This window comes from Balearica regulorum, chromosome 10 (genome assembly GCF_011004875.1).
Source record: "Balearica regulorum gibbericeps isolate bBalReg1 chromosome 10, bBalReg1.pri, whole genome shotgun sequence".
In the NCBI taxonomy this organism is placed as follows: Eukaryota; Metazoa; Chordata; class Aves; order Gruiformes; family Gruidae; genus Balearica; species Balearica regulorum.
In genome coordinates, this window is record NC_046193.1 from 18260678 (window position 1) to 18288638 (window position 27961).

General features: G+C 40.1%; 1 protein-coding gene across 2 annotated transcripts in view; it reads left to right on the plus strand.

Annotated features, from left to right (window-relative positions):
- Positions 1-27961, plus strand: part of TAFA1 (TAFA chemokine like family member 1) — a 228033-nt gene that overhangs the window by 162151 nt on the left and 37921 nt on the right. Inside the window, exon 3 of one of the 2 annotated variants that reach the window (XM_075762396.1) lies at positions 16441-16581. In XM_075762396.1, the coding sequence (XP_075618511.1) occupies positions 16441-16581 (141 nt within the window). The remainder of the gene's footprint in view (positions 1-16440; positions 16582-27961) is intronic. The other variant, XM_075762397.1, reaches the window with a different exon arrangement.

Here is a 27961-nt window from a genome sequence, read left to right on the forward strand (position 1 = left end):
TAAAACCAAGAGCAGTTGACTGGAAAGCCCGTATGTTAGATAACTGTTCAGAAAGAGGCAGAGCTATCATCAGTTCATCGTGCTGATGACCATCTGACAAAATTCACAGCATGATAAAAAGAATTTCTTATCAAGTGAGGGTCAGTGAATGAGCATCAACAGCTAAGATCAGGTTTGTCTAGGACATTGATCAGTGCATATTTTCAATCATCTTAAATATCATTGCTTTTGAAGCAGTCACACTTAGTAATTTATTTAGGACACAAAACCTCTAACATAAACAAGGATTAATCGTGGAAGAAAACTAACAGAGACAACAGCTTTGTGCCATTTCTTTTGTTTGTATAATTAATGTTCGACATTAAGCGTTCACTCGGCTGATACATGCATAGTACCAGCAAAGTAAATTCATTCAAATGCAAACAGTTTCTCTTGTATTGTTTTTGGAACTATACGGTACATTTGTTCAGCTCCCTGGTAATACTTTAAAAACTAATTACTTTGAAAAGTAAACAAGTATGCAAATATACATCAAGAAGTGCCAATTGGTTGTTTTTGAGGTTTTGGGTTGAAAGCGCCCAAGAAGAGAGAACTATGTGTTTGCTGAATTTCTGACAGTGCTGTATTTTCTATTTTCTATTGTAGCTCTCTGCAGTAGTTTTTTCTATTGTCAGTCTCTACAATACTTTCTTTATCCAACCTAGTTTAAAAAGAATTGGAATCAATGCTTCAAGATCATGCAAATTTTCAGCTGAAACAAGCCAGCAAAATAGTGATAGTGGGGAGGAGACCACAAATGCCCAGGAGATTTGATCTGTTTGGAAAGCAGCAAGCAGTGGAATATTTATACACAAATTGAATAGACCTCACAGATAGCTTGCCTACATTGGCTAGGGATGATAGGCTTTTGATTGCTGCAATGAAAACATGAACGAACAAAGCAGGGAAAGAGAATGACAAATTTGGGACAGCTGTGTCCCATTGTGCCTCTTCCCAGCCCAGCTTTCTTTTTGGCTGCGCACCGAGCTGAAAAGTCTTGGGTTAAGGATTCCCTCCCTGCCTCTGTCCCTGCTGCAGCTCAGGACCAGGAGCTCAGACGTTCTAAGCCCATGTGCTTTCTTCTCCATGCCCTCTGTAGTGACACTGTAATCTTAGATGTAAATGGGAAGGTACAGAAATTTGCACTTCATTAATTGCTAGTTATGCCAAACATCTTAGTATTCAGCTGTGCCAGCGAAACATCTGTGTACAAGTGCTCTCACCAGTCTTGCCTTGGTGGAAGAGACCATGAGCTCATCTTAGCTGCTTGCAGGTCATCATCAGGAGGATGGTAACCACAGTTGTTTCTGGATGCCGCAAGGGTGATACTCCAGGAGGCTGTTCCCCAAGTATAACCAGTGAGCAGGAGAACAAAGTTTAAGTCTTCCAGATCTAGCCAGAACCTTAGGTTTTTCAATGATAAAGCTATACACGTAACTCTTAGATATAGACTGGAGAACTCCAGTCTCAAAGGCAAGTAATACTGATACTTCCTGACCTTGATATAAGGATGCTCCTGGTTCATGCTTTTAAGGGAGCAGTCAGATTATTAAATCCCTCACTCAAAACATGTGCGCAGCAGCCTCAGCATCTTCTGACACAACAATGACAATAATTTAGGACCTAGTACTCTCTCACTGAGCTGGAAAATTTCTCACAAGACCATCTCCTGGTCTGAAAAACTCCTGACATTAGTTTTCTGTTCCAGCACCATTAATTCACTAGCCTGCCTCCCAGTATGATCCTGTGCTTGCATATTGATCCCTCAGAATGGTCTTAAAATTCTGGTTCCAGTATGGCTGAATATTGTTTATTGATGTGAAAAGCATCTGATCCTGAAAATATTAACAGTGTAGTCAGATACTGAAGAGGTGATTTGTCTCACAGAGAGAATTACGCTTTCTAACTAAGAGCTACGATGCAGGAGACTGTGAGAAAGTGATTGCAACATCAAAGGAGCAAATGGAATAAATGAACTTTCCAATTATTTCAGTAACTTACCTGCTTGATAGAGTGTGTAAATTATTGTAATTTATTTAGATGAAATTTGTGTAAGCAGAAGTATTTTTCTAGATACACTAATTTATCAGAAAAAGAATTTTTTAGATGCTTTCTGTGGATTTGTTTTTGTGGTGATTGAAATAAGACACACGTCCTAAAGCTATTATTGTAGCAACATGGATTTTCTGGCTGCATTACTTGTTCACAGATGGTTAGCCTTTGACATGGCAATGAGATTGTTCACTTCTGCAAGATGTTAGCACAGATCAATAAGAAAACTGTCTTACAGAGAGAACACCTGTTTGTCAACCAAGCCTGCCTTAAAGGTATTTCTGATATTACACCTTTGTTTGTTCAGTGGAAAGTCGGTAGTTTCCCTGGCTGCAGGGTTAAATTTCATCTTTGTTAGTGTGCAGTTTGATAGCGGCAAGAAGAAGACTCCCTCAGGAAAAGGAGGGAAACCCACATCTTTGCAGTGCTGGATATCTTAGCACGTTGGGCTTAAAACTCTGTTCCACTTATTCCATTTTGGGTCATAGAGATATTGCAAGTGCTACTTTAGTTTTCTGCCAGGCAAAAAATCACTTTCATCTTTCAAGTTTTAAAATAAACATTTGGGGACTTCTCTATCCAGGTTGTGGCTCATAGGAAACAGGGCATCTGCCTATTTACTAGTGATATTAAAATATGTGTTATGACAGGTGTCACTGAAATCCAAGGCTCATAATAAAAAGGATCAGAAAAATTTGAAGGCCCAGGAAATAATGTGAATGGAACTAGAAAAACGTGAACTAATGTATCTGGAGAAAAGAAGTATTCAAGTATTAATGCTGGAAAATTGCTAGCTGCTACAGTGGAGATGAAAAAAATAGGAAAGTGATGGCATTTTCTCAAAGAGCAGAAGGTTATAGTCTCTTTCCTTGTTGAGAACACTGCTGGAAAGCACAGAGCGTCATTTCAATTAGATATTGCATTCCTCTTCCACTCTCAGACTGTTGGCTAGATTTTCTATTACATAGCATCTGTCTCTGTTTCTATCTATCCCTTGTTTTCATTCCTTGTCTATCTCCATAGAGCCTACATGTCTAAGCAGTAATAGATCAATGCCTGTATATCTGGTGGTTTATACACTGATGCTCAAATATTTTTGAAACTTCATAGATTCATAGAATGGTTTGGGTTGGAAGGGACCTTAAAGCCCATCTAGTTCCAACCCCCTGCCATGGGCAGGGACACCCTCCACTAGCCCAGGTTGCCCAAAGCCTCATCCAACCTGGCCTTGAACCCTTCCAGGGATGGGGCATCCACAAGCATCTCTGGGCAACCTGTGCCAGGGCCTCACCACCCTCACAGGGAAGAATTTCTTCCTTACATCTAATCTAAATCTACCGTCTTTCAGGGTTATTAACTTGTGTTGGTTCTATGTTTTAGTTAACAGTACTGAAGAGCAGATTACAGATAAATGCTGGGTTGGGAAAATAGGGCAGATTTCCTCTCTGAAATGGAGATAATAATATTCATCAACTTAAGAGGATAGAATTTTTATCACTGTTAATAATAATGTTATTGTTATATAGTAGAATTTTACAAACATCAGTACCAGTGATATCAATGATGCAGAGAAGAGCTGTAGACATAATTAAGGTGATGGAGGCAGGCTTATGAAGAAAGATGAAGAGAAGCAGCAAATGCACAGCTTGTGTAAGTGGTGATAATGATGATGGGGGATGTGATGACCATCTAAGCCATATCTGACATCTGTAAACATAGAATAGGGAATAGCTGTGTTCAGTTGGTCATAGCATTACAATTAGGGTTAATGAGGAAAACTGAGCAAAAGAAAACACACAACATTTTTTTTGCTGTTCAGCCCAATGGTAGATCACATTAAACGCTAGAATGGTATCTTCAAAGGATCCCCTGTTGCAGCAGCAGAAGCCCAATTGCTTAAATAATGTGAAAATAAATTGAGCAAGATGCTCATGAGTGTGTGGAGGGAAACATTTTGATACTGGGAAAGGACTGGGCAAGATGACCTCTTCTGCTTCTCATTTCCAACACTCTATTAGAAAGAGTTGGCAGAGATGCCCTATTTCTAGTTTGCAGACATTTCTTTTTTTTTTTTTTTTTTTTTTTAATTTTTATTTTATTTGTAATGAGAGCCCAGTTTATATTCAACATTATCCAAAACTTTCAAGATTGGAGACTCAGGTAGCTGAACTGAGGGTTCAGAGCATTAGGATATTTTCTCTGGTGGGTCGCACCTGGAGCTACAGGATGCACATGAACTACCTTGGATCCACATGAACCCCATGGGATGGCAGCTAAACCTGAACTATCTGAAGCAAAACATGTGGGATTGAATGAAATGGTGTTTTTCCAACTAGCTGGAAAGTGGACAAAGCTGGACATGCATCAGGACAAGTCTAAGAAGAATTGAGGGAAGAAAAACCATTTGCCTGCAGTGCTGCAATTAGCATGGCATCTGCAGCACATCAGACTCACTGCTTCTCCTTAGGAACCTGCAGTACATGCATAAGGATACGTGCATATATTTTTTTTCTTTTTGCATGGTTGCCTTGAAATATATTGCTTGGTTTATTTTGGACTAAAAGTTGGGGTGTTTTTTGTTTGGTTTATTTTTAATGTAAAATGGCTCCTTTGTGATCATAAGAGACATAGTTCAAATAATTTCCTATTTCCTTCTCTGTTTGGACCTCAGCTTTCAAGATACTTTCCCCCTTTTCATGAGGATGTGACTACGGCATAAAATTTCTTGACTGTAGTGCTATACAGGAAAGAAACTGGAAATTGTTAGCTAAAAGTAGTTGAGTTATATGAATTATAACCCCCTTGAGACATAGGGATTTTATCTTGAATTGAACTTTATTGATTTTTTTGCCAATGAAGTGTCAAGGTTTTCACGAAAAAGGTTTTAGTTAAAAAAAAAAGGAAAAAAAAACCTGTTTGAAAAGCAACTTTTAATTAAAAAAGCTGATTCCAAATTCTCAGAGATAGAATTTGGATGAATACTGATCATTACCAAGGGTAAACAGGAGAAAGAAAAATAAAAGCGTTTTCTGCCTGGTCTGTTTGGGTCTGCAGAGCTCCCTGCTCACTGCTGCTGTTTAACTAATAAAAAATAAATTAATATGAATTTCAAGCCAATGCTGTAATGTATCACACGTGGCTTTCAAAGTAGGAAATTATTTGCTCACTAGACTTCATGTATTTCCACTCAAGTATGCAGCCCTTTTTATTCACATTATAAGGGAACAGAGTGAACTGAATTGCACATGTATTCAAAGAAGCAGTACAAATCTGAACAGGAGCCAGATGATCAATTATTAGGAGGTAGTACTGCATTGTGTTGTTCACCAGGAGCTTCAAGAGAGACGAGAAAGAAATTGTCCAAGAGAGAAACATTCAATGCAGTTACAAAAAAGGTAAAAATAGAGAGAGAGAGAGAGGGGAGCCAGAATAAATCAGCCTTAGAATTGTATGCTGCGAGCTGGAGCGGAAAGACAGAGCAAATCAAGGTGACAGGAAATAAAATATTGCTCATCAACAGAAACAGGGAGGAGAGAGACATCAAAACATGGAGACTCATACCAAAAAAGGCAGCTCAGGAGAGTGACTATGGGAAAATGTAGGGGAAAGGAGGTTTGGGGAATGTTTTAAGGTAGATTGGAAAAAGAGAAAATCAGACTTCTTTTGTTTGAGATTAATGTCACTGCAACAAAACAAAGAGAAGAAAATAAGAGGAAGCAAAAGTTATCATGAAATAAAATATTGCCACTGTCCTCTCCCTTAAAATTTTGGTGAGGGGGAGGCAACGACCCTTCCACTAAGGCTTCCCACAGAAGTGGCCACAATGAAGAGTTAAATTTTGCGAACAGTAAGATCTGAATCCCACGTCATTCTCTGCTTCCCTCCCTCTTCCTCAGACATAGTTTGGTCCTGACCAGTAGTAAAACAGCTTAATCATGCTTAGGTCTGGATGAAAGAGATTATTTTGAGAGAGGGTTGTTTTTTTTTTTTAACTCGTTAATTTGTAACCACAGTATGGTAGTCTGGAAATTAAAATATTGAAGTTCATGTATCCAGCCTGTAACATTTACTGAAGGGTTTGACTGTGCTTGAAGCTAAATAAGGTTCAGTAGTGAGTGTGCTATAAATTCCTTAGGCTGGAGACTACCAGATTCTTCTGCTATGGATAATGTATGGGATGTAAAATGCTTTCTATGCAAAAACTGATTGCTTCTGTTCCTTCAGTTCCATCCTCTGTCCTTCTGTACCACTGTACAGTCAGTGCCTGGCAGAGGTATCGTTTTGTACTCAAATGTAGGACCAGCTGCTGGTGGTCACGGTGTGAATGACTTGAGGAATATATGGGATGGGATAATGTGCACACTTGTCCACTGAAAAATGACTGAGGAATGATTGCTTGACATTGCTTAGCTGCAGCAGACTGCAGAATTTACTGCTGCTGCTCGTGGCACGCAGCACCTGTACAGTGACATTTTCATTACATATGCTGTAACTTATGGTCCTTTGTTTTCCTTTTCGTGGATTTCGTTAACACGTGGTCAACCCCATTGACAAAAATGGCACTGCCACTATAGCAAGACAACCTATCTGTAAGAGATCCCATTTAAAGCGTCTACAGTTTGATCCCACCCTAACATCTCAGTTTTATATATTGGCCAAATTCTTTTAGTCCCATTCCTCCTTGTTATTTTATTTATTGCCATTCTTTGGAAGATTAATGCAGCTTCTGCACTGGTTATAATTCTCTATATCAGTCTGTCTATAGTATCTCTGCAATCCTAGCTCTTCATCACTGTACATTTTTTATGGATCACATTACTTTCACCACCCCTTATCTACCTACTTCATAAAAACCACCTCACACATTTATAAAGCATGACAAGAGCATTACCATAAACTATGTTACTCTGCTCAGTAAACACATCATGGACTCTCCATAGGCTAATCACCTTAGTGAATAAAATTATCTGGGGATGAATTTATCTCGGCAATCATATCAAAAGACAAACTGTATAGAACAGCATTGTTCTGCTTTTCCACAAGAGTTTAAGATCCCTGCATCATCTTGTCTTGACTGAAAGCCTGGATTTTAAAGTTGGTTATTGTTAATCTTCTTTGTAATCATTGGATTTATTTATGAATATTTAGCAGAAACCCTAAAAGTGTGAGATTTTCGTGTATCGTATGAAATAATAAAGGATATGTTATGAGTGTAATAAGCAATTTTGAGTCTCTTTTGAGGTTAATGGGAAAAGTAATACAGTTTCCCAATTTGGAGAGTAGGCTGAAGATAAAGGCATTTAATAAAAGGATTAGGCAGTTTTAGAGATCTGGAAACATCAAGGTGCTCGGGGAATGCCTGTTGGGCAAGAGCGAGACTCTGGCAGGGACCAAACAGTGCTTGCATGGTTGACATAGAATAATTTCTAAATCCTTTCTTAGTAACTACTTTCCAGGCACACTTCTATATTCATATCTCATCAGCAGCTGTGCCTAAATCATATATTTCTTATCAGCCTAATTATTCCATCTGAAAAGAGAGTTGTCCTATCTTTCTTTTCATTATATGTCTTTTCTAAGACTCGTTTAACTTAACATCCATTCTTCGGATGCCTTTTGCTGGCAGCATTTAGAAGAAAAACATTCTGAGGCCCCAAGAACAATAATCTGTGGGTCACCCAAATTTCATTGTTAGGATATTTTCAGGCCTAATTCCACTTTGGATTTTCACTGTGCTCTGGCAAGGAGCTAGAGATGCCAATTTAGGATATTAATGTTCATTTCTGTTCAGCACCAGCAATGTTCATTTCTCTACAGCTTTGTTACCTAGAAAATTTGTTATGAGGAAGAATTGTGCAGCTGTGAAGCACTGATCAGAATCGCATAGTAGGTCTTTTTAATCTCCAGTTTATACTGCTGCCTGCAGTTTAAGTTATAGGAGGAGCACTGGTTGAATGCAGGCATATTATATCTATTTTGCCCAAACTGGTTTTTTTTAATCCTCTCTGACATATCAAATATTAAATTTTCCAAACAACCCAATTAACTAAGGGCAAGATTTTTTTTTAAAGATACTTCCAGATTTTATGCTCAGCTGTACTAGGCCTGCATCATTTAGACCAAGAAATCTCATTTACAACTGATATAGACCTTTAGGAGTGTCATATCTCACTGAAATTCAATGAAATTTAGAGTCATAATGTCTATTACTTTTTGATATGGAATTTAAGCTATTTCTCAAAAATAACGTTCTTCTCTTTTTGAATTTTCAAAGTCCTGCCTTTTCATGTACATCTCTTAATGGCATCCCAGAGCTGTAAATCCTACCACAGCTTCTAATTTCTAACCTCCATTTCTCAAAGTTTCTTTAAGTTGATCTCCCTTTGAAGTAAAAAAATCTCATTAAAAGACTGAAGATCCCCACTAAGAGAACATTTGATTCTTGGCTGCCTCGTGGGTTACATATCTGGTTTTGTAGTCCATCAATACAAGAATGCTAATAGTACCTATTACAATTCACTTTCAATATTCCCCGTGACAAAAAAGCAGTCAAACGTATGGGGTATGTGCGTGGTCCTCTGCAGGCAGCTCTGCCTGATTGCTCTCACCGCTGCCTGCCAGGGACAGCATACACACACAATAGGTGGGATCTGCTCATGCACTCCGCCATTTGTGTGTGTGTGTGTGTATACTGTATATGTGCATGCAAAATCATAATTAAAGCTACCCGTAACTCTGCTTCAGTAACAGCTAGAAGCGAGTTCCTCATCAGCATTCCTCTCCAGCCACTCTTGCCCTGTTGTCCTCTTGAATGCCTCGGCTGACGCTGGTTATTGCGCTGCCGTTTGAGATGCAATGTGCCAGAGGCAGTAGCTGCCAGAAGATTGCCTTGTTTTTCCGGATACCATTTTTCCTTTGATTCATCTTTAAGAGATTTTTTTTTTTTTTAAATATAAGCATAAGAATAAGGTCCTGTGCAAATTTCTCAGGAGATCAATTTGCAAGGCTCTTTAGTAGAAAGACCTATTCTCTAGTGTGTATATTGGTTTGATATGGAAATCCATAAGCCTGCACTAGATCCACCCACATCTCATACACTGGTGTGCTCTGGGTTTTCTTTGTGAATTCAAGAGTAGAATCCGTACCATTTCTCCTTTACAAAAAATACTTATTTTTAATTTCTGCGAATAAATGGGTTCTTCAGAATCAGAGTCTATTCGGGGTGTAAGTATAAGAATCTGTAAATCTCTCAGATAAAAAGCCTCCTGTGGCTGATGGCAGAGAGTATTAGTAGAAAGTTGTAAAAGACTACAAATCCATGTGCTAATTAGAGCTTTGCCTACCCTTCCTTCCCCTATTATGCTGAATGGAAACTAAAATAAAAATAATAATAAAAAAAAGTATTCAAATGAAATATTAACATTCTGCTGAACAAAATATTTTAAAGATATTATTTTTCTCTAGAAATTCTTTCAGTTTGGACTTTTGTAGAAAACTTTCATTTCATAGAAATGGCCTTTTCTGTTGAAACTCCTGTTAGAAAATTAGCTTATAGCACCGTAAATAACCAGAGATGCCTGTGCTGAATGCATATTGCCCCTCTTAGCTTATGAATTTATTCCAGAATCTATGAAAACTATGGATTAGTACAAAAATAATTTCCAGCTGCAGCTGGCCTGCTTTGTCCAGCAGTTCTTCTCCTGACTCTGACCATGTGTGCAACAGGTCAACACGAACCAAGAAAATAACATTTCTGGTCTTACTAGAAATAGGGTTGCTATATCAGTGATACAGGAATCGGGGCAAGAACCGAACGGAAATGGTTCACCACCCCCCCAGGAAAAGACCCCATGGGCTCCTGCCTGAGCTGTGACCTCCATGAGTACTCTCTTAAGTGACCTAGGCATCGGCAGAAGCTCAAATAGTTTGAAATGAACCACAAGATGCAAATCCACGGGAAACCAAATTTCGCTAGCCGCACTCCTCATGGAAATACTTGTTCTGGTCTTTTGTAAACAAATAGTGTTTTCTTTAGAGGAGGTATGCTGTGTCTCCAGAACCCTTTCATAGCAACAGCATTTGAGAAAATAATATCCCAACCTAAAACTTAATGACCCACAGCGGGAATCGCTTATGCTGCTGCAGTTGCATAGAGCCTTCCCAAACTGAAAATAATATATATCCCACATAATGAACAATGAAAATACTGAATATTAATGAAAATATAAATATAAATTTAGGAAAGAGACCACTGCAGTCTATTCTGATCCACTGCGCAAAAAAACCCCCCAGTATATGACCAGGAGGCTTGTGGAGCATGTGCAGTGCATTACAAATTCCCATACTTATTGTAACTCCATATATAATGAGTAGCTCATGAATCTATTTGTATCAGTTACCATAATGGCAAAGAATTAACTGTGGCTAAATGCTAACTTTTTATACTAGGGTCCATTTTTTGATGGTACCTTTGTGCTACTTAAAGTTCACGGGCCAAATGCAGCTGGTTTGTAACTTCCCTGGAACTGGTGGCACTCTGGCAGCTGAGGTGCAGTTAGCCTTGACCTTATAGAAATGAGTAAATCCCCTCAGCCCTGTGTGATTGCTCTGCAGCCGTTGTCACACTCCATGCACAGAAATGCACGCTCCTCTGTGTGCAGAAATGCATCCTGTAAGCTTGATCCTTTTCCTTCTGGAGCAGATACACGGTGTCAGCGGATTATATGTAAAACAAAAAGTTGGAGTGTAATTGCACTGTGGCTACGAGGAGTCTTTTATTTGTTCACTTATGAAGTGGCTCGTGGAGTAGCATGGGACTTTGTTTTTCCATCTGTTACATATTCCTGTCAGAAGCAAAAGTGTTATTTTGTACGTAACAGAGTAGTGGCTTATTATTTCTTAAAGTATAGTATTTTCCCCTGAGCACAGTGTAGTCTGTAGTTCTGGCACATTAGCTGGCATAAACATTTTGATTAGAGCTTATGAATGTATTAATTACACCTGGGAAGTTTCCAAAGCTTATTCAAACTGCAAACTCTTCAAACTGCAGCCCCCAATCTGAATTCTTTTTAGCAAATGTAAAAATGGCTATCACAGGATTGCCTTTTCCTTCTCTAGGATGTTTGTGTAAAGACAAGAGGTGGCAAGGGTGCAAATTTTGGGGTTTTTTTACCCATTAGTTTCTGTAGGCACTTTTTCAGAAAGTCTTCAGGTGTCCAATGATTTTTTTTTAACTGTCATGTTGTTAAACATTTGCTTGAAGTCTAAAGAACTTCAATTCTGTTTAAAGTTTTCTGTGATCTCCTAAGTTTAACAGCATTTGCACATACTTAAGCATTTATCAGAATAACATCACTGGGTATATGACCCCAAACAGGATGGCAACGCTGGAACACAGTCTGTCTAGCTGAGGCTCTATAAATGAACAGAGCTAGGAAAACCAGTAATAGTTCTAATGAACTCTCTGGAAATGTTGATAGAATTGGTCATATGATTTCCTTTGCTCATATTCCCGTGGTGGGTGGCTTACGGTGTAACAGAGGGCAGAATTTACCCAGCAAAGCCTATAAAGTTGTTTGGGTATCACTATTTTTTTTGAGAATAACATGAACAAGTTCTTACAACAACCTTCATCTGGATTAGGTCGCGCGGTGCATTGACAATGAGATAGAAGCAAATGTAACAGAGGATCTGAATTCTAAAATCACTGGGCGTATGACCCCAAAAAGAAAGGCATATCTTATCTATCAACCGTCTGTGCCTCCGCCAAACAATCCAAGAAGTCTCACCTAAGCGGTGCTTTGCTCATGCATTCATGCACACATGCATTCATTATGACTGACCTGCCCTAGGAAGGTCCATTAAATGGAACTCATTTCAAGCACAGATGGTCCTGAATAGCTTAATGTCTGCCTGGTGGCCAGAATAAGTGAATTCTTGATGGCCTTAGACTTCTGATCACATACATGCAGCCAAGGAGGAAATGAAAACATGTTTATCATTTTGATAAACAACCTCTCTCATTGCTGCAGGATGCTCCATGTAACTCAGCAGAGTCAAATACTATTAAATTGTCATCACTGTCAAAGAGAGAACGTATAAGTTTTGCTACCTGAGTCATAGTTAATGACTTCCACAATGTATAACACAAATCAGTACTGCTGTTTGCCTTTTTTATGTTTGTTTACTGATAAGTTCAGGCTTGGCTAGAATATGGAGGCGAGTTATAATTTTGAAGCGCAAAATATGCTTTTATTATTACCTCTCAGCTAGAGATATAAAAAACAGAGATGACTAGAAAATGGCTTTTTGGCTTCTGCCAGGCAAGCACTCAGACCCTATAGATGATTAGATATTTTAAATCACGGCCACCCACAGTAGGTTCATACTTATGATAAAATATTTCACTCTGCAGCGTGTAAACTCAAGGTGGCTTTATAATAGAAATAAAAATGAACATGTTTTCAGGAGTTTAGTGTCCTCCGATTAGAATTGAACCATTTGCAGGTGTAACAAACAGTTGTTCCTGTTTTACAGTAAGAACGATGGATAATTTCTACAGTTTTGTATTTTAAGCCAGTGAAGAACAAAGATTTCTGAAAGGCTAGGAATTGTAAGCAGAGCCGTATTGCCACAGACATTTAGTTGCCATCTTCAACAGCCCAGAATCCTTCCCGGCAGCCAATTCTGTCCCTCTTGCTTTGGTAGTCATCGCATTTCCTTCATGCAAAGCGCAGGGTATCCTGTGAACTGAGCACTCAGAAAGGGTCAGCTGTTCTTACTAATTACCTGCTAATGTTTGGAGTGAGGAGGATCTAAGTCCCGTTAGGACGTTTTCATTCACCTCCGAAGCTTCTTGAGGAAAGAGAAAAACTGTTCCTGATTTGCAAGTTCTTATTTAATTTCTAATCTTTTTTCTTATTTTCTTGGGGCAGGAGGGAATTAATAAAACATAAGCTTATCTTTCTTACTAGATGGATAAAGCAGCCACTTCATGAAATGTAACTGTCAACAAAACATACAGAAGACACTTACTTTTAAGATCAATGTCAAATCCCCTGTTGACTTCAATGAGTTGGATGAGGCTGTTATTGTGGAAACAAAGCCAGAGCTACCTTAGCTCAATAGACCATAAACTTCCAAAAAAAGACATTTCTGTTCTTTGTGATGAGGATTTAAACTTTTGCTGCACTCACAGCCTATCAGGTCAATAATTCAGATTTTTTTCAGGACTCCCAGCACTGTAACATCTCACCAGGTCTTGCCATAATTTAGAACCACTGAGAAAAAAAATCATTGGCTCAGGCACGGAAGTCCTCAGATATTGATATTACAGCATTTCTTGGTGCTTTTCCTAACTGCCCAAAAAAAAAAAAAAAAAAAAAAAAAAAAGAAAAAAAATCACAGAATAATACATCTCAACATGTTAAATTTTTTTTAGTGCAAATTGAGGACTGATTCATGTTCTTCTCCCTGCTCTAACTTGTTTCCTCATTTGTACAGCTGAAAGAGAGTTTTAGTTGAACCTCCCCTCCAGTATATTTGCAGTATATGTATTTCTGTGAATAATGTAATCAAGAGCGTGATTTTCAATGAGGTTTTTTCCTAGTCTCACTGTGTCCATTTGTATTTGTCTGGGTATGTCTATCTATTCCCATTTTGTATGTGGCTTTCTAAAAGTCTAACATGTATGTGTGTGGTTCATAAAATATATACCAGCAAAACACATTGCATGCAATGCTATGCAGTAATCACTCAAAGGCTAAATGTGCTTTAATGCAAAATCTGATCTCACATAAGAAATTTTCTGGTAAATAGGGTGTGTAACATGCATAAATTTCTCCATGTGAGATGGATTATTTTTTTCTATGTCAACACCGGAAAGGGTCTTTTTATTGCTGTTATTATTATTATTATTTGCATTGCAGTTATAGTCCATGCAGATAAAAGTTCCAATTAATATACTTAACTGTCTACTGGGAAAACCCAGTATTTTTTCATTGCTTTTATAGTTTCATTATGTTTTGCCACTCCTAAACAACTATACACTTTGAGTTAAATTCTTTATTGCTGCGGCAACTTGAGCTTCAACATAACAAATAAAGGTGTTATAAAGCTTATCCACCACAACCTATTATTTTGAATAGATAACCAAATAAGCAAGACTAGCTCATGTGGTTATTAGTACTCATACAGCAAATTGATAGAGAAAATTAAGCGTTTAGCTTATTCACAGATATTTACCACACAGTCTATGTAGGTTAAAATTAGAAATGCTTATTACTGCGTACATTATCTTTATTGTTGAGTTTGCAATCAATAAAATCATAAATCTTTCTTCTCTCAGGGCATGAACATAAGATGAATTAAACCAAAGAGAATCTTTTCAGTGCTTTCAATATGATTGGGATGGGGGAACAGGGAGTTTATCTGAAGAATCACTTCATAGAAAAATACAAGCATTTGGGGCTGAGTTGATTGTCACAATTCCTCTTACTCCCAAGAGACACTTAAAAGACCATTTGTCAGATGATGGCTTTCTGAATTGTTGGGATCTCTCTTCTGTAGCACCTAGTGGCTTTCAAAAAGCTTGTGTCAGCAGGCCAAATGCACCTAATAACTAATACATGAAGCAGCATTTCTCTCTAGATGAGTTAAATATTTACTGCTGAGTTTGTCTTGTCTCACGCTTGCAAACTCATCAGTGCTTAACCCCATGGCCACACAACAACCTAAGCTCATTTACCCTAATGGACATTCATGGGCTTTCATCCACTGACTCACCCCGGAAGGTCAGCGGTTTGAAAATTTAATATTATAAAACAGTTCCACAATTTGTGGAGTCCCTGTTCATTGCTAGTTGTTGTACCACTTAATACTGCGGGTACACCTGATGGCACACCACCATATGACCTTAACAACATATAGTCAAGGGAGATTCCTCCCTGCCTGTCTACCCCAGTGCTTCGCTACAGAAATGCCCCATTTGTAGAATCACCAGGTAACAGGAGTCGGTCCTGAGCAGGGAGATGCCGCTGGACTCCCAGACCTCTTCCAGGATCCCTTGTTCACAGCCAGACGTGGATCAGCATCTCCACGCTGCTTATTCTCCCACCTGGCTGCAGGGTTACTGTAGTGTTCAACAGCTCTCAAAGTTGTTTCAAAAGGAGTGAAAGCCAAAGACAGGAATAATGCTTTTTATGCTATAGTAAAAGCAATGTACAGTTAGCATTTCATAGTGGCGTAAAGTAATAATGTGTTTCTAGCAAACCCAAAAAACCTTCTTATACATCCTGCTCTTTAGTAGGCTATGCACGATGTTTTGTGCTAAGTTTAAACAAATCCTGCCAAATTTACGCTGCAGTTTCATAAAGTAGCCAAATATCTGTGGGGAATGTACTGGCGCTATTAAATACTTGGTGGTTATGTGCTAAATACAATCTGAACTGAGGAATCAAGAAATTACTTGGGCAGTGCATTAGCCCACTGTCGTGTCTCATCCTTGGACCGCACTGCTAATGTGAATGGGGATAATACACCTGACGCTTCATTTTGGCCGCAGCATATGCCTCCAACACCAAGCATTCATAAACCTTAAGCCACCATCTATCTGTCTATCACTCCTTTGTGTTCTTCACCTAATCAAACTATTGCAAAAGTTCATAAAGAACAATTAGGGAAAAGACAAATTAAGCCTGGTGATCTTGTACACAATGGGAATGTTTCCTGCCCTTAAAACTGCCATTTTAGTGAGTGGGGTAGCAAAGGGAAGTGCTGTGGGACCATCCTCTAATTTGCAGAGGCTGATAGTCATCTGCTCAGGGCTGAGTACTGGTATAGAATCAAATATTTGGAGAAAAAGCTTATTTCTAGGTAGATTCCCTTAGCCCCTGTCCTGGTATGAGAGAATATTTGGGGGAAGAGGCCTCCAATATTACAAGCATAAAATCAGCCATCAGTTGTTGCACATTTACTGTAGTAAGTTACTTACATTTCTTCAGGCCCAGACCTTGACACAGTCATTTTTAGGCCAAAAATTCTGCCGATGTCAGAGAAGCTTCTAATACAAAACAGGCAAGCTATATCTACTCTAAAGGGACGTTTATCTGCATTTTCTATTAAAACTGAAGTATAGCAGCACCTGGCTTAGTCAGGAGCATACATAATGGGAGAAATAACGTTGTAATCCCACCTGTATAGAAGCTGTGCAGAGACACAGACAGGAGCATGCCTGGGTGCTTTGATTAGCCACTGCTGCTCTTCCTAATCAGAGTGTCAATATTCTCTTTTTCTTTTTTTTTCTTTTTTTCTTTTGTTTCTTTTTTTTTTTTTTTTTTTTTTTTTTGCCAGAAGGAGGAACGTGTGAAGTTATAGCAGCACACAGATGCTGTAATAAGAATCGAATTGAGGAAAGATCACAAACAGTAAAATGCTCCTGTCTACCTGGGAAAGTGGCTGGGACTACAAGAAACAGACCTTCCTGTGTTGATGGCAAGTAGCTCCTCCTGTATACATGTCTCTGTTTGTGTACCATCCAGTAAATAGCTTGAAGTCTATACATTATGCATAGGAACTTTGCTATGTTCTCTATTTAACAAAACAGAAAAATCTGTAAGTATGAGCATACATTTATATCACCTTGCCTGCTACTTTAGTACGTGGTTTTGTGCACATGGGTCACATTAAAATTGCCTCACAAAAACAAGAGTATAGCATTCAGTGCAGGCGCCTAGGTAAGTATAACAGATTCTGTGGCAGGATCAAGCCCTTAATAAATAACTGGACAAAATTATCCCTTGTGACACTTCACAGGGTCCCCTCGGTGCCACATGAGTTTTGATTCATAAATATTTCAAGGGACAACAGCCATTCATTTTGATTTAATTAGCCATTTGAAAAGTCAGCGGCAAAAAAGATAATGAAATGAATCCTGTGGTCTTGTCCTGTAACAAACATTACAGAAAGCTAGGAAAACATCTTTGTCTTTTGAAAGACAAAGTGCTTTTTCTTGCCGTGGGGATTTTTTTGCTGAAAGTAAAGCACCATGTGTTTTGTGTCTGGGTTTCATATCAGGTCTAGCTCCGCAGGGTGTATTCCTCCCTGGGGCTCCCCTGCCACCGCTGCAGGGTGAAACCATGCAGCAATCGGGGAGAGAGCCTCAGCTTGGAAGTGCTTAGCAAAATATAAATTGCGTAAGAAGACAGGGAGTGAGTGGTACTAATCCCATTAGTTACCCTTCCCAAACAAGCTGCTCCGTGTTGCAGAATCCCTCTATGCAGCAGCTTTGTGAAACAGAATATCTCGTAAAGGTCTGGTGCCAATATTTATATCACCTCACAGCCCAAAGGTGCTTCAAAAAGCAGGAGTTGTTTCAGCTAGAGTTGAGGTGGCCTCTGTCCTGGGCTCTCCTCATCCTTCCCGTGGCGGGGCTTCCAGGGGTGGTGGTGTAGCCACAGGTTTTGGAAGCACCCAACGTTTCCTCTTTGAGTCTGTCATTTGGCATTCAGCTTTCCCCCCGAGTGAGAGGGGATAGCTGTACAAGTAAACTGGGAGAAACGGTTTGTTCTGGGTACCTTTCCTCAACCACGTGCTGCCAAGTCACTGGCGAGGCAGCAGGGGCTGGTCCCGTTGTAGCCCAAAGTTAGACAGGAGCATTGGTGGTGGTGTGGGCTGGAGGATTGTGTAGACAAAGCTCTGAGGCTTGCACATTCAACACCAAAAAGGGGAGAGATTGGGGGTGCCTTGGAGGGATGAGAACCTCCTATTTTCTCAGCAAGGATTTGTGGGGTGTGTGTATCCAGTTTATATATTAACGATACAAAGAAAGTGTTTTATTTTTCAAAAAATACTTTCAAATTTTTAAATTTTGAGGCAGTATTTCATAGCTTGTTACACTGGCAATGCGATTCGGCTTCTGAACTCGTGACTAAAAACACACTATGAATGCACCTGTGAATGATTACGCTTTAATCCACATTCTGTCATTCTGTTATTGCTTAATTACCCTGATAAAAAGAAGCTTTTCTTTTTCTGTTAAGCACACTCATAAAACCGTAGGTGAAACTTACAGCTGGTCTTAACCAAAGATCAGCTGTACACGCCTTGAAGAATTTCATGTTCTTCAGCAGGTCATGAAAAACAGAGGCACCGGCTGGAGCAGAGAGACACCATTAATTCAGATCTCATAATTCTGTTCAGAGAAGAGGACCTCAAAGAATGCTGTGTTAAGAAAAAAAGTCAGGTGCAGGTGTGGACTGGAGCCTAATTGCTCTGTCAGGATTACAATAAAAAGAAATGTTATTGTCTGGAATTTTGAAAGGAGTAAGGATAAAACAATGGCTAATATAAAAGCGCAAAGCTAGTCCCATTGAAGTCACTGGTAAGACTCACAGTGACTTCAAAGCCAGCAAACGTGAACTACAAAGGGATGTCTTCCCCTTTCAAGTTCAGCTGTTGTAGTCAGCCCATAGCTTCTTTTGTAGATGGCTGGTAAACGGTTCAAAAGCCCAATATGCTGCTCGTAAAAATTAATAGAAGGGGCATTTTCTTTGGCCTTTGTTTTATCTCAGGCTTTGCTTTGTGACTTTTGACATACTGACCTCTTTTGACTTAAAACTTTGACCTATTTAGTGGTTCTGTTCTTGCTAAGGCAAACTCCCAAAACTTCCCATGGGAGTCCCGTTGACGTCAGTACTTTAACTCACACAAAGATTTGGGATTTGCTATTTCTTCTGTACATTGAGGACATTTCAAAAGTTCATCTGCATTTTTTTACCTTCTTTACCTACCATATTGAAAGGATTAAGACCATTTAATCTCACACTGTTTTTTACACTGTATACAATTTCAAGCCATAATCTGTCACTAAGAAAACTTGCTTAGGTCCATTAATTAAAAATCCAACAGTATACTCACCCGAACAGACTGATCACCTTTGAGAGATGACACGGAGTGGGAGATCCCACGTTAGCAGTTTGGCTCCCATCTGTGGTTAATTATTGCCTTGAGCCATCTCCACCTGATGGCTGTTTAGTAGTGCGTATAAAACAAGCTCAACCTCAGTCTTGCCCTGTTCATATCATTGGCCAAACTGTGATATAATGGGATCAGAATCAAGCTTTTGGTGTTTCTAAGTCCAATTTCATCGGAAAACACCTCATCAAGGCTGATAATTTGACAGTTTAAGTTGATGTTACAGTGGAGAGATTGCATTGCTTTTCACTCCCACCAGTCATTGCTCTGGGACACAACTGGGCTGCGTGGGTGGCACTGTGTGGAGAGCTGGCTTTGTTTTCTGTTTAAGAGAGAATACAATTATATGTAGGAGTCAGCTTAACCTTTTAAATAAGTATCAGGGGTGATAAATGGTCCTTTTGTCCTCCTGTTGTGAGATCTCATCATGGGTAACACACCATCATAGTACATAGGACTCACATATGCAATCCTCCTCCTGAATGAGCTGAAATTCAGGCTGAATATGTGTTATTTATACTATGAAGGGTGGGAGGTTGCCATCTATTCCCAAGCATCGCTTTCTGCCAAGTCCAGCAAACTTTTTCTTTGGGGTCTAATCTTAAAAAAGTATAGTGAGGCCAGGCTCTGGCAGCCTCATAAGTTATAAATTATTCCTTGCTGCTCATTCAGTAGACACTGTCCTAAAACCTGCCTCAATCACCAATGAATTATGTAGCAACAGTGAGAGTAAAACAAACCCCAAACCTTGTCATGAAACAGAGATGCCAGTTTCTGTTTCTTTGCCTCTTCTGTTGCACATTTACTTTCATGATTCCCTTCATGACTTCAAGGCTGGGTTTTTTTGAAGGATGGTTTTGAACGCTCCCTTCCCTCCCTACAATTTATCTCGTGTGCCACTTGGCAGTAGCACGTACCATGGGCATCAGTCTGTTCAGCTCTCTGTCGTGGCTGTTATTATTTTCTCCATTTGCCCAAATACCTCTCCAGAGCAAGTCCCAGATGGATTTGCTTCATTTGTGTTACAGCAGCTTGAGAGGGTCCCTTTTTCTGGGGAAAGCAGTGTTGAGCATGTCCAGGGAGTCCTCACCCCTCTGCCTCCAGAGTGGAGGGGACCTGTGTTAGTAACCTACAGCGTGTGCATTGGCTGCCTGAAGGTATCAGAGCAAGCTCCTGATCTACAATCCTGCCCACACACTTCAGAGATGGCTGGGACCAGCACAGGACTTGAGTTTGCAGCTCAGACTAGCATGCAACTCCTCTAGCTTCACACTTTGATGGACCTGCTCGTTCTTATTTTTGAGTTACTGCAGGCACTTTTTGTGTGACGTGCAGGCTATTTCCGCAGTGGTTTTTTAGCCATGCTTCTGAATTTGCACTTTCCCTCTCCACTATGCTTAGAAATAGCTTGTCTTCCTTGTTTCAGAAGCCCATGAATTTTCCTCCCCTGCAATAGGCTCTGTGGGCCTATGAGGGCACTCAGGTGTCAGCACAAATAGCTGGGATTTGTCCTCTTGCTAGCTGTCGCATGGCTAGTGCAATTTGGCCTGTGGGTTGAGGTTTTATTCCTTTGTCTTTGCTAACTGATTTCTTCTTTTGGTGCTGTGGTTATCTGAGCAAGATGTTCCCAGTAACGTCCTCCGCTCCTTTATAGCAGTGCCTCTTGCACCTTCCTGGTAGGGTCAATGAGCACATGATGATTGTCCTTTCAAGTGTCAAGCCCATGTCCTTTAGAAAATCTGTTCACTTCTGTGAATCAAAATTAGTTGGTGGCTCCAAAATTTTCGTTGTTTTTTCTTAAGTTAGTTTTCTGTTATTCCACATAAAAATAAAAGAATCGACTAAAACAAACAAACAAACAAAAAGAAAAAAACCCTCAAATATTTCTCTTTTTTAAATAGATATTTGTCTTTTTTACAATTTTTCACCATTCCCAGTACATCTTTTATATTAAGGGGGACCAAGATTTCTTCTATTGTTCATGCATAATGTGGAGATATTCTTAATCTTGTTCAATACTTCATCAGAGCTTTCTTTTCCTGCCCCATCTTCCTTCTCAGTATGGAATGCACTGAGCATAGTGAAATTCTGATGAAAAAATATGACTTTTAAATACCTTTAAAATTGCTATTTGAACCTTTTCTAGATGTACTCAGCATATTCTCAAAATATTTAAGTATTATTGAGGGGTTTGCATTCACAGTGCCTCCTCAAAAGCCCTTTCGCTTTCGCTTTCTTACAACCCAAGACATTTTCTTCAAATGAATGGCTGCAGACTGCTCCGGGTTTGGTGATTGTACCGGATCTTGGCATCATATGGGTTTTCATAACTTCAAAATTGTGACAGTATCAAATATAAAGGTTATACCAGCACTGTCATATTTAGGTCAGGACTGTAATGTCCACTTCTCATTCTTCACTGACCTAATCTTCATGCAAAATTGATGTCACCTTTCTGAATAGGCTGAGATTTTCTTCTGTAGCGTGAATAAATTTGGCTGTAAGAGCTAGAGTACAACTATGGGCAAGTGGCAGCAGTGAATTAATGAATACATTTATGTCTCTTTTTTTTTTTGTTCTTTATGGCTTGTCTACACATGACTTGCAGTTTTCTTTGGGTGCTTTCATTAGCAAAACAGTCTTGTGGTCACTTCATTTATTTTATTTCCTTGTTTTGGTTTGTTGTTTTGGGTGTTTTTAAGCAGTTCATTTTAGTTCTCAGTATAAACGACATGAATGTTTGATTGGACATGGGAATCTCCACCTTTTGTACACTCTAGAACAAAAGATGTGAAAATTCTCCTATTTGGAAGTTTCTCATTCCCTGTAAGGATACACACTTCTACTTTCCACTGCATTTTGCAGCAGCTGCTCACATTCTTTCCAGAATATCAGTAAACAGGGCTGGTCACAAACAGCCAGTGTGAAGGAGCAGGAACAGAGACCAAGTGAGCCTGTGGGGTTACTGAGTAAACATTAATAGAAAAGTTCTGATAATATTCTTGCAGTTCTAATACTTCATGTGATTGTTATAAAAATGTAATAGGAATATAACTGATTTATAATTTTAATACTGTCACTTTTATGCTGTGAATAATGTGCTTTGTACCGTATCATTTATGGTGATATTGAACCATTTTGTACAGTTAGTAGATGGTTATGACCATGTGTTCTTTGAGGCCTTTGAATAATACATAATTTGTTCACCTATACTGAAGTTTACTGTGTTGCGGTTAATGATGCTCTCAGACACACATGTTTTTAATGCCTAAATTTTTTGTTCCCTTCTCCTTGATCTTCTTCCAGTCTTTTTAAAACTCTTTCAGAGGCAACCTCAATATTTCTTGCACAGTTATCTGTGAAATTTGTTGGACCACAGAGTATGGAATAGCAGAAAAGCATCTGCACTGGCTTTTGAAATTGGTCACAAAGGGACTTTCATGCAGGTTGTGCATGTTGCCAGTGCTTTTAGGAAATGACGTGGTTTTAACACTGGTCAAAACCAGTGAGGAAAAAGGAAGGTGCTACTAAAATGCTGTGCAGTATCTCTGCCTCTAAATTATTCCTGTAAGAAAGGTCTCTGCAGAGAGCTGAGATGATCCGATTCCATGTTGTCTGCAACACAGGATTTGAAACATTAGCTCTCAGGCAGCAGGACTAGTGTTTTACCTCTCCATGGTCTGCTATTGTCCTATTTTATACCAGTCATGCTTCAGGGGAAAGGGAAATCACTCACTGATACAGAACAATAAAATGAAATTAATCCCGTATTTCCCTTTCTTCCAAACTGGCTTTGGATACATCAACTTTCAAATCACTCTGTGATATACGAAATATTGATCGCATGTAAATACTTCAGTTTCCTATTAGTTTGAGGATTATCTATCACTAGCCACCATGCAGCCCTGTGAATTTACATCAGGCTTCATCAGGACAGCATTAACAAGCTGAAGACAAGCCTTAATGTCTGTCGGGAGCACTGTGACTTTGAACCCCCCTCTGGGCCAGCACCTCACATCTCTCCAGTCACGCTACTGGATGGTTGGTGCTGCCCATCCTTGTTTTTCCATGTGCAGTAGTGGGAGCAGAGAGAGGACAGCCTACATCAGCACGTGTTCCCTTTGCTGGTGTTTGCCCTCCTTTCTCTCACCCAGGACCTGCAAATGAAAAGGTCATACCTGGTATGTCTCTCCTGGGGCAGACAGTCAGTGCAGCCACGCTGTTGGTGTGAGATAATTTATTTTATTTTTTAAATTATAGATAAGATGCCTCTTGTAGAGCGAGCATCCATAATTCAAGAGTGCTGTGTTCCTGCAGCGGAGGTGTAGCATATCCCCTCGCAGGTCCCCGAGCTGGCCCTCAGCCCGTGTGTCCTCCCACACCACCCGTGCTACCCCAGCTCGACCGGCTGAGAGGTGGGCATGGGAGATACAGAAACCTCCCGGCTCTCCCTGGAGTCAGTGCAGGATTCGAGCCCTGTAGAGTCAAATGAAAGACTCCTATTGACTGTGGGTCAGGTCCTTAGTAAATGCTTTGTTAGATATAATCCTGTATCTATCAGGACTTACATCAAGTGAAAACGGTTCACAGTCACAAAGCCAATAGTTTTCTATTTATCTAATGTGTACTTTAGGTGGTATCACCAGAAAGCCTTTTTTTTTTTCCCCACTCTGTGAAAATGCTTTCAATCAATTCTTATTTCTTGAAGAAAGGGGGAAAAAATGTTTTTTGAAATCCAAGGAGTCAGCTTCTCATCCCTCTAGCTGTGCTTCGGCCTAGATAAGAAGAGATCTCAGGGTCCCATATTATTAATGCACTGTCTATATAAATAACGAGCAGGCTTGGTGAATTATTCCACACTCCTGGGAAAATCTATAGCCCTGTCCTTCTGCAGCACCACTGGAACTGAGCAGGAGACTTGTATTTTTTCGATTTGGTGAATTCAGATGACTTCATTTGTAAAGAGGAAAAAAATATATCTGTTTTCCACTAACACCCATTTAGTAAGCTCAAAAAAATTCACAACATACAACATATCACCTGCACTATTAAAAAAAAAAAAAAAAAGAACGAGAGAGAAGCCCAACTGTGTACTGGAATATTTTAAGACTTTCTTTTTTTCCAGAAACACATCTTCTTGAAACGCCCTTGCAGCCACCCTGAAATTGCAGCCAGGTCCTGAGAGGTGCTGACTTCAGGGGGGAGTAAAAGCAAAACTGGCAGTGATGACGCGGAGTAATTAGTTCATTTACCGAGGCGCAGCAGCTCTCATTACCAGTTTGCCTTCTAATCTGCAGGGCAGAGGCTGAACGGAGCCGAGGGGAGGTATGTGCCTGACCCTGCTGATGGTGGGTGAGCTTTTGTGTCAGAGCACAGCACCGTTTCCTGAACCCAGACCATCAGGGAGCAACCTGGGGAGAGCGGAGAGGGCATGCTTCTCCCTGAACAGGAATATGTACAAATATATATATGTGTGTGTGTGTTTGTGTGCGTGTATCTGTGCACGTGCTGTAGAGTCATCCTGCCATGGGCAGTACATCAAAATGCTGTTCAGATGGGTACGTATGTGTCTCCGGTGTTTAAGGTACACAGGGAGGATATTCTGGGTTGGATTTCTAGCCAACGTGGGCCAACTTCAGGAGCGAGGGCTGCCGAATTAGGCGCTTCCCCATCTCTCAGCAAGGGCTGCGTTGTTTGTGCTGCATGCAAACATCCGCCAGGCATTAGGGAGAAGTAGACAGATGATGATGTCTTTCTGGTGTGAAGATGGTGCAGCTAATGAGATCATCTGACTGTGGGTTTATGTGAGTACATCTTCATCTCAGCTATAATTTATCTCCCTACCTATGTCTTACATTTCTTTCTTTTCCAATTGACATTGCGGTTTCCTGCATAGCAAAGCAACCACCCTTTTTAATATCAAGCCCATAGAACAGCTGTCTAATCCACCCCTGATGAAGTGCAGAGAGCTCACTTAAATCCCAATTTCCGCAGGAGAAAAAAAAAACATTTTCTTTTCCTACTTAAGAGGGGAGAAAAGCCATAAGTCATGGCACTATCTCCATCTGTGGGAGGGGTGGTCATTTTTCCAGGCTCCAGCTGACAGGTTTCAGTACCGACACAGAGGGAGCAGAGCCCTCGCAACCAACTAAGGTGCACAAGCAGCAGCCTTATGGTGAAATTAGAGAATGGCACGGCCACATAGCAGTGTGAAGACACACAGGAACATATAATTACTTCACCTCCATGCAGAGGAAAGTAACCTTTCTCTAAAATACTTGCAATAATCCCGCTAGAGGCTAAATGGAAAAACAGTAGGAGTTTTCTCCTCTTATAGGTAGCATTAAGTGTTAATCACAAGACTGGAAAGAGCCTGGTAAGGGGTTTTGGAGGCAGGGAGTGCAGGCACGGAGGGCAGCTGGCCACGGCTGTGCACCAGGCACGGCAGGGAGAAAGAAGCACAAACTGAGTGGGAAAAGAGAGCCTAAATTAAAGAAAATTCCCTTGCAGGGGTGAAGCCAGAGGCAGGACCGTGCAGGTGAGCCCTGTGAGTTCAGGTAGCATAAGGATAGGGCACGCTGTCTGGCCAAACATGGGGAACAACCAAGAGAAAGGGGTTTTTGCAGCTTTTGCATACGCAGATCTAGCTTAGAGAGCCCAGATTAGCCCAGAAGAGGGGCAGCAGCCCCCTGCAACTGACCTCCAAATCTGCAGGTGATAGATATAGGGGGAAAAAACTTCAGCAATGCTAAGGGAGGCGCCTCTCACAACAGGCAGGCATCCAGTAATGCTGAGGGAGGGATTTCCAAATCTCAGGAACTACTTCAGAAAAGCCTGTCCAAGAAGAGATCACAAGGCTGGGGTGAGCAGCAGTGTGTCAGAGCCAAAAAGCTTTGCCTGGGGGGAAACACAGAAGTAGCTCAGAAGAGTAAGATCTAGGTATCTAGGAGGGACTGTGTGTAAGACCCTTGATGTATTTGTATCCGTCACAGTCACTGCACGGTATGGAGTCCAGTCTATAGCTGCCCTGCGTAGCAGCAGCAAGGCAGTGAGAGAAAGAACTTTGCTACCATTTACTACATTCGTGTGGACTGATGTTGCCAGCTGATACAGGATGCAGGAGTGCCGCAGGAGTAAAAGGTTTAAACCTTTACACCATGCCTTTAAACAAACGTTGGGTTTGTCTCTGTCTTGAGCAACAAAGCACACACGTGTGGTCCAAGTACAACATTCAAAATGTATTCAGAAAGTGGTTTGACACCCAAAGAGATATTTTTCAGCTGGTGTAAACTGGTGTTTGAAATCCAGAGAGACCTGCTAGTTTGTGCAAAATGAGGACATGGTTTGTTGAGTCTAGGAACATGAACAGAATGGTGACTAGCTAATAATCCTTGCTCATGGTCTTTAGGGAATATACGGGACCAGCGTTCAGCTAATCAGTGGCCAAGAGGAGCTCAGAGAAACGTTAAGGTCGGGTTAGCATCTGTGCTGTATCCCCTTACACCAAATCTGTGCAGTAATTCAGATGATAATCTATCTCTGCCAGAAAAGACTATATTACTAAATAGCTAATTCTGTATAACCTCATGTCATATGTCTTTTTTGGCATTGGATACTGTATTTTCAGTGCACTAGGGCTGTGAAATGCTGCTTGTCTACAGGCATCTCTAATATAGTATAGAAAATGCGTGATTGGAGTATTTCAGAGCCTTAAGATTTTTTTTCTTTTCTTTCAAAGCTACTTTCTATCTATAAACATGGAGCTAGTTCACAAGGTTTGAATGTGGTTTGTAGGATTAGGATCTGAACACAAAAGAAGCGTATGATTAAGTAAAAATGGAAGAAGCTCCTACATAGTCTGCTCTCTTTAAATTATGAAATGAGAACCTGAAGTTATTACACACTGAAATTTTAAAGAGACAATGACCAAATCTTCGTCAGAAGAATGCATATCATTAATCCTTTTATTGATGCAGTGAGTTCAAATAAGAGTCACTAATTTAGCGCTGGGATTCTGTTATGTTCAACTACATGAATTGATCTCGTGACTGCAACTAGAGGCGGACAAGTCAACAAGTGTTTAATTGATTTCAGACAATTGATTATCCATAAAATTGATCACAGACACATTTTCAGTTCCTCCTCCCAGAATACAGCCAGGTAGCTGTAGGACCCAAACCCCCCAGTAGATTGTCAGCGCATAGTCTGTTCTGGGCAATTTTCCTGCATTAACATTGCAGAATTGCCTTATATTTAGGAATCAAGTAAGTACATTGCAAGCAAGGGATTTATTTAAAATCTTAGACTTTGTGCCAAGGAAGTGTACCATTCAGCACATACATAGCTGCAGATTTTGGAACAGGTTTCTATACGTAGGTGTCACAAAACAGTTTACTAATCTAGTATCTCAAAGAAAGCATTATTCCTCTTTGGAAGTTAAGCGTTTCCATAGACAATTCAGTTTACTACAATAACTGCTCAAGGTTAAGCAAGCACAAGTGCTGATGTAGTATGGCAAAATTCAACAATGTTTAAAAAGTGCTGCCTCTCCCTCTTGAAACTATCATGCAAAAGACAGTGGTGTGGAAAGGAGCTATGCTCTACAATTTAAGCATTCTGCCCTGTGTCATTAGTACATAAAACCTCTTCTGCAGGCAGATGGATTGTTTTTAATATGTGGTCTTGTGTAATCATTTCCTTTTGATTACAATTCCTAGGCAGCTAGCATACAGCAGAGTTTTCAAGATGCATATGCATGGTCAGTAATTTTTTTTTTTTTTTTTTAATCTTCCTAATGTACCCAGAACTCACAAACAGCAAGGTGAAACATCAGCACAAACCATCACTCAGGAATGAAATTGAGAAGCAAATGACACTGTCCTAACTGAGGACAATGGCA